The sequence below is a fragment of the Geotrypetes seraphini genome, chromosome 5 (genome assembly GCF_902459505.1).
Source record: "Geotrypetes seraphini chromosome 5, aGeoSer1.1, whole genome shotgun sequence".
Classification (NCBI taxonomy): Eukaryota; Metazoa; Chordata; class Amphibia; order Gymnophiona; family Dermophiidae; genus Geotrypetes; species Geotrypetes seraphini.
In genome coordinates, this window is record NC_047088.1 from 162,151,613 (window position 1) to 162,165,645 (window position 14,033).

General features: G+C 42.2%; 1 protein-coding gene across 8 annotated transcripts in view; it reads right to left on the reverse strand.

Annotated features, from left to right (window-relative positions):
- The window catches only part of KANSL1L (KAT8 regulatory NSL complex subunit 1 like), a 321,832-nt gene that overhangs the window by 177,703 nt on the left and 130,096 nt on the right, over nucleotides 1-14,033 (reverse strand). For all 8 annotated transcript variants that reach the window (XR_004539416.1, XR_004539417.1, XM_033944251.1 and 5 more), the window contains exon 8: nucleotides 5,830-5,943. Coding sequence is in view for 6 of the 8 variants with exons in the window: in XM_033944251.1 (XP_033800142.1) it covers nucleotides 5,830-5,943 (114 nt within the window). In the remaining 2 variants the exon portion in view is untranslated. The remainder of the gene's footprint in view (nucleotides 1-5,829; nucleotides 5,944-14,033) is intronic.

Below are 14,033 nucleotides of genomic sequence, written 5' to 3' on the forward strand. Positions count from 1 at the left end.
GTCCAATAACAATGCCTTATTCAATGTCCAATAATGCCTACCAGAAGGTATGGCAGCAGAAGAAAGCATTATAGTAATGGGGGCATGATCAGACCAAGTGGTTTGATGTATAGTGGATGCCAACATTGAACTTACTAGAGAAGCACAACCCAGCCATAAATCTATTCGCGAGAAACTAAACTAAACCTTAGGTTTATATACCGCACCATCTCCGTAGACACAGAGCTCGGCACGGTTTACAGGATTTAGGATGAGAAAGGAACTCCAGTGGAGGGTTTAAGGATTAGGTGTAAGAGAGTGGGGATGGGTGGGAGAGGCCAAAGAGAGGGAAGTGTTACAGTTTTGAGAATAGCCAGGTTTTTAGGTGTTTACGGAAGAGTTGGAGGGAGCTTGAGGTTCGGAGCGGGGAGGTAAGGTTATTCCAGAGCTCAGTGATTCTAAAGGTTATTCCAGAGCTCAGTGACCCTAGTTTGCCTGCATGCGAGATGCCTTTTGTGGAAGGGAAAGATAGTTTAAGAGTTTGGGAGGATCTGGAGGAGGTAGGAAGAAGAATACTTAGGGGAAAAACAAATATAATCACGCTCTCCCGGGTGACCTAAGTGCCAAAGATCATATAAACCCCATTGACTTAAAAAGCTAAGAATGTTGAGCTCTATCTTTCTGAGCATAATTAACTACAACAGCAGTTATCCAAGACCGGATTTAACATTAAGTTGAAATCTCCTCCTAGCACCAAAATACCCTCTATATGGGCCGCTAATACTTGTGAGATGTGGGCAAAAAATTCTCCCTGTGCCACATTCGGCGCGTAGATATTCAAAAACATATATGTCTGCTGATATAATTGCGCCCTTACTAACAGATACTGGCCCGCTTTATCTTTGATAGTATGATGTATCTGTCATGGACGGGAACTGGAGAAAAGAACCCCCCCACCCCCTTAGTTTTGGAACCACCCTGATATGATGCTAAATAAATTTGTGGAAATTGTGGATGTACTGAAAGTCCCTCATGCCTACGGTGTAAGTGTATTTCTTATATAAAAAGCACATCAGCTCTTAATCGTTGTGTCTCCTTAAACATCAACATAATATCAAACATTTTGATGTATAGCTACTATAACCAATATCAGCAGTAGTGCAAAGATCCCTGCACTGGAGAAGGGTAAACAAACAAACAAAAAAAAAAAAAGTCATTAAAAAAAACCAAAAAAAAACCCATCCCTCCCCACCTGCCCCCCAGAAAACTCATTCCAATCCAACATTGAACAAGATGGACATGCATGCTGCACGAAAACCAGCATGTTTTTTGGCAAAAAAATGGCAAACTAATAAAAAACAAGAAAAAAGAAGAGGAGGGGTGGACCCCTCCCCCACAGCTAGGCCTGAAACTCCAAGCTAAACTTGGCCAGCTCACCGAGCCCAGGTAAATAATTAGTAATATCAATACTAACCCCTATATCATAACCTCTCCTAGGTGTCATTGAAGTATAATATACAGCGAACACAAGAAACCCCCATGACGAACATAGAGAATTACAACGGTGCCATCAAATAACTCTGCATTATGTTCATCAAACTGAAATCAGCCAACTGCCGAAGAAATGCTCGATTACATCTGGATCTGAGAAGATTGCCTGGTAAGACGGCCTTTCCCTTTTGGGGCATGCTGCCATTTTGATCGAGAACATAATAGGGTCCCCGAAGGTGGTTGCTATGGACTGTAGAAAGCACACGATCATCTGGAACTTGTATCTCCGGCAACAAGTCTCTAGCTACTGACAATGAATAAAGTTTATGCAATTTGCTGTCCCTGTAAAATACCAAGGCAAAGGGATGCTGCCATTTATATTTGATTCCCTGCTCCCGCAGATGGCTAGTAAAGGGCTTCTATTCACTTCGTCTACGCAATGTAGTGGATACCAAATCTTGATATATTTCAATATTATAGGTATCCCATTGAAAAGGTGTCAAAGCCCTGGACACCGATAAGATTGCCTCTTTCAATTTGTACTCTCCAAAACAGACCACTATATCAGGAGGCACATTTGTTCGCGGGCGTCCCAAAGTGCGATGTGCTCTGTCTTTATGCACTTTCTCCACAGGTCTGGCATGGGGGGGGGGGGGGTCTCCGTTAGTAAAGCACTCACCATTCTTTGTATGGTACTTTCACAGTCAGTAAAATCAGGCAGTTCCGGGATACCACGGAAGCGTAAATTATGCCTCCGTGAATGATTTTTCAAATCTTCCAACTTATCCAACAGGTAAGTATCCATTTCCTTACACCCTTGTATTGATGCTTCCAAGTTGTTAATAGCATCATTGTGGTCATCCAGACGCGCCTTGGATTCCAGTAAACGATTACCAAGTTAAGTGATTTCTCCCCTGAGGTCCGTTGCAAGAGTTCCCAACTCAGAACATACTGCTTTAATGTCACTCTTAATTTCTTCCAGCAAGGATCAAAAGCGAGTCCGCTAGCACTAGAGCCTCCCGTACCTCCAGTAGGCCATCCACTGCATCCGGGGCAGTTGTGGCAAGCTCCGACGCCATTTTCTCCTCAGTCCATGCCTGCTTTGGGGCACATTGAAATCCAAATGCTGCTAAACCTGACCACGATGCGCTAGATTTTTTCATGGCATAAAATGCCTGACCCTGACTGCGACAGATCGTAGTCACTACGGTCTATTCTGGCCACGATTGAACTGATTAAGTACAATTATCAGGCCTGACTCGTGGGAACTCCAATTTCACAAGTCCATCGAGCCTGATGACGTCACTCCGCCCCCAGGGGTCAAGCTTTTGAGCAATTTTTTCCCAGCGAATACACTGGAGATTAGCAAAAGACCAAGAGCCTACATTTTTGGTTAATAGCAATTTTCTCACCCGGAAGATAAAGAGGCCCTTAAGGAAGGACCTTTTGGCTGATTTCAGTCTTTTCTTTGAAACTGATCTCTGAGCTTTCTTAGAATTCTGGCTTCTGTAGGTGACCTTTGAGGACAGGAATTCCGGGCCTTTGGCCTAACCCTCTGTAAGCCATAAACATAGATTGGAGAGGATCAAAGGTGGTTCCAGAGGAAGTGAAGAGACCAGAGAGGGTTTGAGGTGATTACAATGACCCGAGCAGAGGGATCGGACTGTCCAGATGGAGCAGTCCAGATCACATTTGTGGTAGTGGTGGGATCCAGAAACCACCAGACGAAGCTGCATGTGTGTCCCCTTGGGGAAGGCATTCTTACCCAGCACTATTAGGTAACGTGTGTGGGGGAGTGTGCTCAAAGGGAGGTTTCACCAGGCTTGGTGATAGTCGGTCCAAATCACACTGCCCCATCTGTCTTATGAAGCCAGTAAAAAGAGAGGCTCTCAGGTGGAGATGTAGGTCTTGGAGGAGGCAGTGAAAGATCAGAAAGTATACTGTAGGATTCATCTGGTAATTCCTCAATTGAGTAGATGGAAATAACCAAGTTAGATTCCTCCAAGTACTCTTTTCTAGACGTATCAGAGATCATGCATCAAGGAGAGTGTCTGCACTGAGGTGCGTCGAGGTGAAGCAGGAATAATTCTTCTGTCAATGACGATACATGTGTTGAATGTGTTCGTGTGGGCACCAATGCTTGACGACGAACAGGAAATACATGATCTCATCCTCGATTGACACCTCAATGTATCCTCGGGCTGGGCTGAGGTAGGCATGGTAGCCTTTAAAGCCTGTGAATACTGCGTCTTAGGTAGCCACAAAAGCTTTTGTCTGAGCATAGCCCAAATCTCCTCATAGAGTTTGTGCTAGTACTGAAAGAGATAGTAGAATGGAAGCAGTCTACTGTACCTGTTGGTGTAGCGTAGGAAATCTCTCTGTCAAGGTACACCTCTACGGAGATATCATCTAGATGGATGGAGAACGATCGAGGTGCTGATGCTTACTATGTGTCAAAGTCGATGCTTGGGAGGATGCCATGGTATACCTAGAAGGGGAAGAACGTTTATGCTTCTTATCTTTCTTACATGCAGTGTTTTTTGACACCCGAAGCATCAATGATGAAGAAATAGAGTCATAGTGCTGTAACGAGCCTGAAGTGATATCAGTGCAGTTGGAGGTCAATAGCGTCAATTTGAGGCTGAGCGTCAGGTTCCGAGACCTCAAGCCATGCAGTACCAAAACGTTTTTCTGAATCGAAGTTCACAGGCTTTAAGCAACTTCTTTTGCATAAGGGAACAGAGGACACAGGGAATGTCCCATTGTTCAGGACCCAGGCATTAAACACACCAATTATACAGATCATAGTCTGAAATGGTCCTGCTGTATCAACCAACCAGTACTTGCCTTGAGAGACAGATAAGACCAAAACAAGGAAATGGCAAGAGAGATGTCCTATTCAACCAAAATGTAATCTTTATTGTTAAGTCCCAACAAGGATCCAAGTTTTGGCATCTATGATGCCTCCATCAGGGGACACTAAAAAGCATAAAATCAACATAGAAAACATATTGCAATGAATATAAACAGCAAAAAAATAAATATCAGAACAGTAAAAGCTATGAATCAAGATAAAATAAATGAAGAACAAGAACAAGATAAAAACAATAAGACTAAACAGTGTTAGGACCTGATATAAACCATAAAATGTAAGCAACAAGTAAATTACCAATGAGGTGCAAGATACAGGAAGAACAAACATCATGTGTTTGGACAGATAACATATGGAGAGGGCCCAGAAACCGTACTAATTTAACACATGATCGGTTTGTTCTTCCTGTTTTAAGCATGACAGACATAAGCCTATACTGTGCTCCGTCTGTAGCTTGCACCTAAGTGATAATTTACTTGAACTTTTTGTATTCTCTTGTTGCTTACATTTTATGGCTTATATCAGGTCCTGTTTAGTTTGGGTTTTATCTTGTTCTTTCATTTATTTTATCTTGATTCATAGCTTTTACTGTTCTGCTTGATTCTTATTTACTTTTTGCTGTTTATATTCATTGCAATGTTTTCTATGTTGATTTTATGCTTTTGAGTGTCCCCTGATGAAGGCATTATAGATGCCAAAACTTGGATTCTTGTTGGAACTTTATTTACAATAAATATAACATTTTGGTTGAACAGGACATCTCTTGCTTTTTCCTTGTTTTGCTCTACTGTATCAACAGCATTTTGGTAATGATTTTGACATGGAGGGGAAAACGTCTGACACAAAGTCAATGGCTTGGGCTTGAGTAGAAAGAAACTTGAAAACAACTGACGCTCCTGGGGGAGGTAAAAAGATCCCAAAATGGCCTGAAGTCCAAAACCAAAAAAGTTAACAAGAATGAATTAAAGTCAGTAGGAATAAAGGAACACGATAAAAATAAGTAATAATGAAAAAGCAAGAAAAATAATGATGGGAAGGCACAAAAATAAAGTTTGACATGCTTAAGCGAATACTGAAGTCACAACTTCTCAGCTCCATGAAAAACAAAGAACCACAGATCCTGCAAGACGACATCAGGCGGGAATGCACTGGCACATGCGCAGTATGGGAACTGACATAAAAAATTTAAAGCGACAGTGAACTTGGTAATGTACCTACTGGATTCTGTGGATGATGTCATCCACATTTGAGAATATAAATGTCTGCTTGTCCTCATAGAATACCTATTACATAACAGTTTCACTGAATAATCAGCTGCAGGGTGCACTCAGACTAGGGTCTTGAAGGAGGAAACAGTGGGTACAGAAAGCAGCTGCAGACAGATAATTATAATTAAAGGTCATCATTTTCCTTCCACTGTTTAAAATTCCAATACGTTTATTATATCATTAACAATTTTGTTAATCTTTGTGCTTTAGATTACATACCATTGGTTGGCGTCATTGCGTATTCTTCCTTGACTGGAGTGTTCTCAATAGAAAATGACTTGACATCATCTAGATTATTTAATGATGTGTTTAAGTACACATGAAGAGAAACATCTGAAAAACAAACAAAAAATCATAACATGTAAATCCAAAGGAAAGTTTAACAAACTTTAAACTCCATTTTGTGTAGCATTTCTTGATTGTAAAATAAAGCTCCGTTTACTTATAGCAAGATATATGTTATTACAATTGGATGGCATGAGCTGATAGAGCCCAAAATGGAGAAAATTGTATCAAAGCCTATTTTTTAAAGCATACAACCATGTTTTAATAGTTTGTTCACTTTATGAAAAATTTGAAAATAAAAATATTGGGAAAAAAAAAAAAAGCATACAACCATGCACCTGCAACTCTGCCCACATCTGTATCACTGGGCAGGCTACCTCAGTTTAATGCTGTTTTATAATCAGGAGAAAGCGATTCTAAGGGAGGTGGGTACATTAGTTAACATGTAAGTTGTGCATGGATATGAAGATTTTTATGTTTTTCACATTATGTCGTCTAAAAATAAAATTTAAAATGCAATTTCACTAACATAACATAGCAATATTCAACGTAAAAAAAAAAGTCATAGGCAATGGAATGGCATAAGTCAGTGGGGTTAAGGCCTTTACCAACTTATTTCATACAGAAACTGGATAACTTCAGAAGTGGGGAAGAATTAGTTTGTCAATCATCCATCTCTCCACTCTCACATCAACAAAAAAGTGTTCCACTGCTCCCCAGAATGAAAGATTAGGTTCTTACCTGGATAATCTTTTACGTTGATCTTCTTAGGAATCTGTACATTAGGTATTTAATCCATTTCCATGAACTGGGTTTTGCAGAAGCGTGTCACTCGCAACTTTCAGCACCTTCCACATTGCCAGTGGAGTGTAGAGCCCCCATCAGTTTGTTGTAAAGCAACCCTGCAAAACATATGGCCCACGGGCCGCATGTGGCCCAAAACAGCTCTCAATGCAGTCAGTGCCCGATACGGCTCTCCCTACCGGCTGTCTTCCTCGGCTTCCCCCTCAGCATCCTCCGGATTCCCCCCTTTAAAGCTAATTACGGCAGCCTACAGAACGAACCTAGCAGACTGCCGTCAGTCTCCGCAGCACGTTCCCTCTGCCGCGGTACCGCTCCTGACGTCAGAGGAGGGGCAGGACCACGGCAGAGGAAACGTGCTGCAGAGTCCAACAGCAACCTGCTAGGTTTGCTCTGCAGGCTGCCATAATTAGCTTAGCAGCAGTCACAACACGAATACAATCTCTCGCTGGGTGTAGGAAGCAGAGGTAAGACCCCGCCCATTGCGAGAGCCCCAGCGGGACGCTGGATCTGGACACCAAGGGGGAAGGGGAGGAGAGAGAGACAGAAAAGGACCTTGAGGAGGGGTGGGAAAACAGACTTGAAGACAGGGCAGATGCTGGACTAGAGGGGGTAGAGAGGGGAGGACTCAAAATGTTAGCAGAAGGAAGATAGAGAGAGGGAGAAACCTGAAACAAAGGGGAGGCAGAAGAGGGTGGCAGATGCTGGACTTGGGAGTATATAGAGGGAAGAGAAAGACTGCAGAGAGGTGGAAAGATTCTGGACCAGGAAGGGAGGAATGAAGGAGAGAGAGACAGACAGAGAGAGAGAAGAAAGACCTAGATGAAAAGAGAACAAATGCTGGACATGAGGGAGAGAGAGACAGAGAGAGACCTGGCCAAAGGGAAAAGACAGGAGGCAGATAAGAACATAAGAAGTTGCCTCCGCTGAGGCAGACTAGAGGTCCATCTCGCCCAGCGGTCCGCTCTCACAGCGGCCCATCAGGCCCATTGCCTGAGCAGTGGTCCCTGACTAGCTCTATAACCTATCTCTACTCCTATTCCTGTAACTTTCCTCTACTCCTATCCCTACAACCCATATCTACACCTATCTATACCCCTCAATCCCTTTGTCCTCTAGGAACCTATCCAAACCTTCTTTGAAGCCCTGTACAGTGCTCCTGTCTACCACGGCCTCTGGAAGCACATTCCATGTATCCACCACCCTCTGGGTGAAAAAGAACTTCCTAGCGTTTGTTCTAAACCTGTCCCCTTTCAATTTCTCCGAGTGCCCCCTTGTACTTGTGGTTCCCCTTAGTTTGAAAAACCAGATGCTGGACTATGGGAGGTACACACAGAGGGGGAGAGACCCTGAGGAAGAACAGAGGGATGGAAGATCATAACAGAAGAGGGGAAGAGGGAGACCTGGATCCAAAGGGGATGGAGCTGAATTGTGGAAGAAATGTTGGATGCACAGTCAGAAGGAAGTCCAATCAGAAATTAATTAAATCACTAGACAACAAAGGTAGGAAAAATTATTTTATTTTCAATTTAGTGATCGAAATGTGAGTTTTGAGAATTTGCTTCTGCTGTGTGCTTTGTTTGTATATGAAAAATGAAAGGAAAAAATTGCATTACAATTAGTAAAGGGGGCAGGATCTGGGGCAGAGCTTGGGTGGGTTTAGGGCAGAGCTTGGGAGGTCTGTGGTTGGGGGTACTTAGCTTGATGTAGTTGAGAAACACTGCTGTAGGCAATCAGTCGTCGCCAGTGCCTCTTTTGCCCTCTTCCCTGCTAGCATCTCCTACCGGCGTCTCAGGGCCCGTCTGAAAGGCCTCTGAACACGTCAACATGATGATGTCACACATGCACGTGATGTTATCATGGCAATGTCCGCGCACTTCCAGGTGCCTTGAGCCGTGGCCACTACCTGCGGCCCTCGCTACATTTTCCAACTTTGTTTCGGCTCCGGATCATTTTTGAGTTGTGTAGGCCTGCTCTAAAGGAATAGATCTCCACTGAAATAGAATACAAAGAAAGAGGTGTACAGGAACTTCCCCGCAGATATCATACAATTCTATTCTGCAACTTAGAAAAAAAAAAGAAAGAGAGATTATGCACATACCCTTGTAAGCTCTTTCACAGTAGATAGGCGAGACATTCTAGACAATAGAGTCGACGGTCAGTCTAGAAGAGGTATGCAGGCAGATTGATAGGCTTAAAAATGATAAATCCCGGGACCGGATGGCATCCACCCGAGGATAATCAAGGAACTGAAAGGGGCTATAGCTGAACTGCTTTAACTAATAGCCAATCTGTCGATCAAATCAGGAAGGATTCTGGAAGACTGGAAAGTGGCGAATGTTACGTCGATCTTCAAGAAAGGTTCGAGGGGAGATCTGGGAAACTACAGACCACCGAGTCTGACTTCGGTACCGGAAAAGATGGCAGAGGCACAGATAAAGGACCACATCATTGATCACCTTGACGGACATAATCTGATGAGGACCAGCCAGCATGGCTTCAGCAAAGAAAGATCTTGTTTGACAAACTTACTGTACTTCTTCGAGGGAGTAAACAGGCAGATAGACAAGGGTGCCTGGTCGACATTGTATATCTGGATTGTCAGAGGGTGTTTGATAAGGTCCCGCATGAACAACTACTTTGAAAAACTGCGAGCCAAGGAATCGAGGGTGATATACTCACGTGGATTAAAACTGTTTGGCAAATAGGAAACAGCGAGTGGGGGTAAGGTAAATGGACAATATTTGGACTAGTAAAAATATGAAATCATTAGTATTAGATAATTTTGTACAATCTTATGATTTGAAAGATATATGGAAGATACTTCATTTTAATGAGCAGGAATTTTCCTTTTGTTCCCAGGTTCACAAATCCTTTTCAAGAATAGATTATATTTTCATTTCAAATCAATTATGTCAGCAGGTTACATAAGCCTCCATAGATCCAATTATTTGTCTGATCATGGGTGTGTGTGGATTGAATTTAAACTTGCTGAGAAGGATAATGGTAGTTCTTTATGGAGATTTGCTAATGGATTCAGATTTTCTTGAAGAATTTCAGTTAAAAATGAATGAATTTTTCCAAATTAATATTTCAAAAGAAATCTCAGTGGAAACCTTATGGGATGCTTTTAAGGCTACCATGAGAGAACAAATTATTTCATATTCAGCTTACGTTAGGAAGCAGCTTAAAAGCCAATTTTCTAATTTGGAACAGGAAATTAAGGTTTTAGTCAAAATTGATTGAAAAATGGAACAAACTACTCTACAGGCTCTTTTAAAAGTCAAAGGTAAATACAATGAGATTTCTTCACAATTCGTAAGAAAAGATTTGTTTTTTCAACAGACTATATATTATGGAAGCTCAAATAAGGCGGGAAGATTATTGGCAAATTATCTAAATAAAAAGAAGAACAAAAATTATTACAATTAAAGATGAAAAAGGTGATACTCATTCTCAAATTGAACCTATTTTAAAACAATTCTTAAATTTTTATAAAGCTCTATATTCTTTCGAGCCTTATTCAGATAAAAGAAAAGATGGTCTAGAGCAAGGGTGTCCAACCTGCAGCCCGAGGGCAGCATGCAGCCCCGTGAAGTATTTTGTGCGGCCCCGGTAGAGGGTGATGCAGTGTTTTCTTCTGCTACCCCCAGGTGTTTACTGTCTTGCGGGCTCCCTCCTCTGTCTTGCTGCAGCGTTTGCGCAGCCCCAGAAACATTTTTTTCAGCCAATGTGGCCCAGGGAAGCCAAAAGGTTGGACGCCCCGGTCTATAGTTTTTAAAATTAATTAATGGTCCAAAAATTCCTGAGCATATAAAAGGAAGTTTAGAGGTGCCTATATCAGTAAAAGAGTTGCAATCAGCGTTGAAATCCCTTAGAGTTGGATCCTCTCCAGGTGGAGATGGTTTCACGGTATTGTTTTATAAATCATTTCAAAATACCTTATTACCATATCTGTTAAATTTATATCAGGTCCAACTAACTAATGGTTGCATCACAAGTACTATGGCAAAATCTGTTACTATAGTTTTGCCGAAGTCAAATAAAGATCCCACATTGGTTTCAAATTACAGGCCTATTTCCTTAATTAATGTAGATGGCAAACTTCTAGCCAAAACTTTGGCTTTACGCTTGGCCAAGGCTCTCTCTTTTATTATTGGTATGCACCGAACAGGATTTGTTACTCAGAGACATTCCTCTAATAACACCAGATTGGCTTTTCATATGTTAAATTTAACAAAAGCCATGAATGATCCAGCCTTTTCTGTATCCTTAGATGCAGAGAAGGCTTTTGATCGGATAGAATGGGCCTTCATGTATCAAGCAATGGATTGGTTTGCAATGGGTTCAGGATTTAAACAAATGATCTGAACCTTGTATAGCTCCCCTGCTGCTAGATTATATATTAATAATAATCTCTCAGAACGTTTTAGTCTGCAGAGGGGGGTTAGGCAGGGTTGTCCCTTGTCTCCTTTACTTTTTGATATTATATTAGAACCCTTGTTATTAGCTCTTCAGCAGGTGAAGGAGATACAGGGTATTCCTTATTTAGATTGGGAATATAAGGTCTCTTCTTATGCAGATGATATATTGCTTCATTTGAGAAATCCTGAAACAACCATTCCATGCTTACTTGACTTAATAGAGAAATTTGGAAAATTTTCAGGTTACAAGATAAATTGGAGTAAATCAGAAGTTCTTCCACTTAATGTCCATTGTACAAAAGGTTTATCTGAAACATTCCCCTTTTTATGGAAAGAAGATGGAATAAAATATTTAGGCATTTGGAACGCTGGATGACACAATGAAAGTGAATGAAAAACTTTTATTACAGAAGGTAACAGAAATGTGTAAGCAATGGAATCCTTTACATCTTTCCTGGTGGGGGAGAGTTCAAACTATTAAAATGATGATTTTGCCTTTGATTTGTTATCAAATGGATATGTTACCAGTTTTTTTCCAGAGGTCCTTTTATAAAAAGTTAAATAGTATTCTTACAAAATTTATTTGGCTGGGTAAGATTCCTAGAATTGCTTTAGTATCTCAACAAAAAACAATTACAGAGGGAGGGATAAATTTTCCCAATTTTTATAGGCATCATCAATCCTATATTATGCGCCAGGATATGTATTGGGTTCTCCCAGAGCTTATGGAAAATCTTCCAGATTGGTTGTGGTTGGAATGGAAATTCATGTTTCCTCTGCGATTATGCCATGTTCTCAGTATCAAAACGTCTAGGTTATATAAAGAAAACAGAATATTAGTAAATACATGGAAGACCTTGCGATATGTTAATCAACAAATCAGACTATATGGCTGAACTCCAAGATTCAAATTGGCGGATTTAAGGTCATCTGGAAGCATTGGATGATAGCAGGAATACGTATTTTAGATGATGTATTTGTAATGGTAAGCTGCTTGACTTTTCACAGCTGCAACATAAATTTGGACTTAATAAATCGCAAAGTTTTAGATGGTTGTAACTAAGAAGGCCATTCAGGCGGGGTTCTCTGAATGGAAAAATTTAAATAATCAATATAGTTTGGAATTCTTATGCTTTCAGGTGGACTTCCCGGGACATCAGGCTGCACAGTAGTATAAATTGATAGCTGGATTTATAAATAAGAAAACAAAAACTGGTCTTAGGGACATTTGGAGTATTGAGATTAAGCATCAAATTTCTGTGTCTCAATGGTCACGAATTTGGACTTGGAGGATGAGATGTACAGTGTCGGCATCTATGAGACAAACGTGTTTTTTTCTGTTACATAGAGCATTCTGGACCCCTGTTCGTTTACAAAAGTTGGATAGCTCTAAATCAAATAGATGTTGGCACTGTCATCTCGAAGCAAGGACTTTAGATCATTTATTGTTCTATTGTCCATTCATTTTGGCTTTTTGGAAAGCAATATGGGGCCAAATAAATTGTTTGTTGGAAAATCCAGTGCCATTTTCTTATGATACTGTGTTATTTGGCATGTCAATGAGAGCTAAAAGCCAAATATCATCTAAAAACAACAGGCTTTTACTAATTATGACAGGAGTTGCCATACAACAAATTACTAGCAAAGAACTCCCACACTACAGAGACCAAGTCACACACATTTGACTGCCTTCACCCTTTAAGCACCCCTCTTCACCCTGTGGTTTACCATCTCTTCCCAGCCTGTCATCCAACACAGCCGCTTTAATCTCATTCCCTCCCCCCCAATCCTATCTTCTTACTCATGCCTGAAATCACCTGCCGTTTTTCTTCTCTAGCACCCCTGCCCCCTTCAACACCACTTCTTGCCTTGGCTCTCCCTCTGCCCTGCCGGAGAAACAACAGAAAAGGCATCAGAGGGAGCGAAAGACTGGAGAAAGACAGTTGTGTGGAACAGGTTGGAAGAATTGGGGGGGGGTTGTTGAACTGCTGGTGGGACAGAGGCTGAGGGTTTGGATTTGAGAGAGAGATATCCAAACGGGGAATGAGCTATTGCCTGTTTGCCTCTCACAGTCCATACTGATAGTCCTTGTGTTGAGATCTACCTGGAGGAAGAACTCAGAACCCATCCTTGAAAAGCTTTTAAGGAGAGCTTCTAACTCACCCTATCCCCAAACACAGTTTGCCATGAGCTTTGCGTCTTTCTAGTAAAAGGCGTCTCCACCACCGCTCCCGCACTCTACGGAGCGCCCAAGTACGCCACCTCCGACCAGCCTTTCCACTGCTCACTGGTGCTCAAGGTTCCGCCTACCTCAACTACTGGTTCTTGGAGGAGAAGGACTGCACAGCCCTCCATGAGGTGGCCAGAGGAGACAGCTACGTGTTCTTCAGCTAGGAAGAGATCTGCCCGCTACCCTGCACGTGACTGATGTGAAGCCTTCTCTCCTACACCTGCTCTGACGTCGGGGGTTAGACTTCCGGTCAGCTACGTATATAAGCAAGTAGGAAAAGAAGAGGGGCCTCTCGCTGCCTCCAACCCCGCGGGATCCCCGAGACCACGAGTGGCGTCCCCACGGGATCCCCGCGACCCGAGGGGGCGTCCCCACGGGATCCCCATGACCCGATGGGGCGTCCCCATGGGATCCCCGTGACCCGATGGGGCGTCTCCACGGGATCCCCGCGACCCGAAGGGGGAACTCGCGGGATTCCCGTCGTCCCCGTTCCCATGCAGCTCTCTACTATACATGTTCAGAAAAGTCTTCTAAGCTTTTCCAGGATCAGGAAAATGTAACACAATGATGTCAGATGACATCATCCAATTGTGTGGTTGACTGATCCCAACTTTCTACAGATAAAGGTACTTGATTGCTATTCTATACAGTTCAAAGCATACTGGACTAAAGCTAAGATTAGT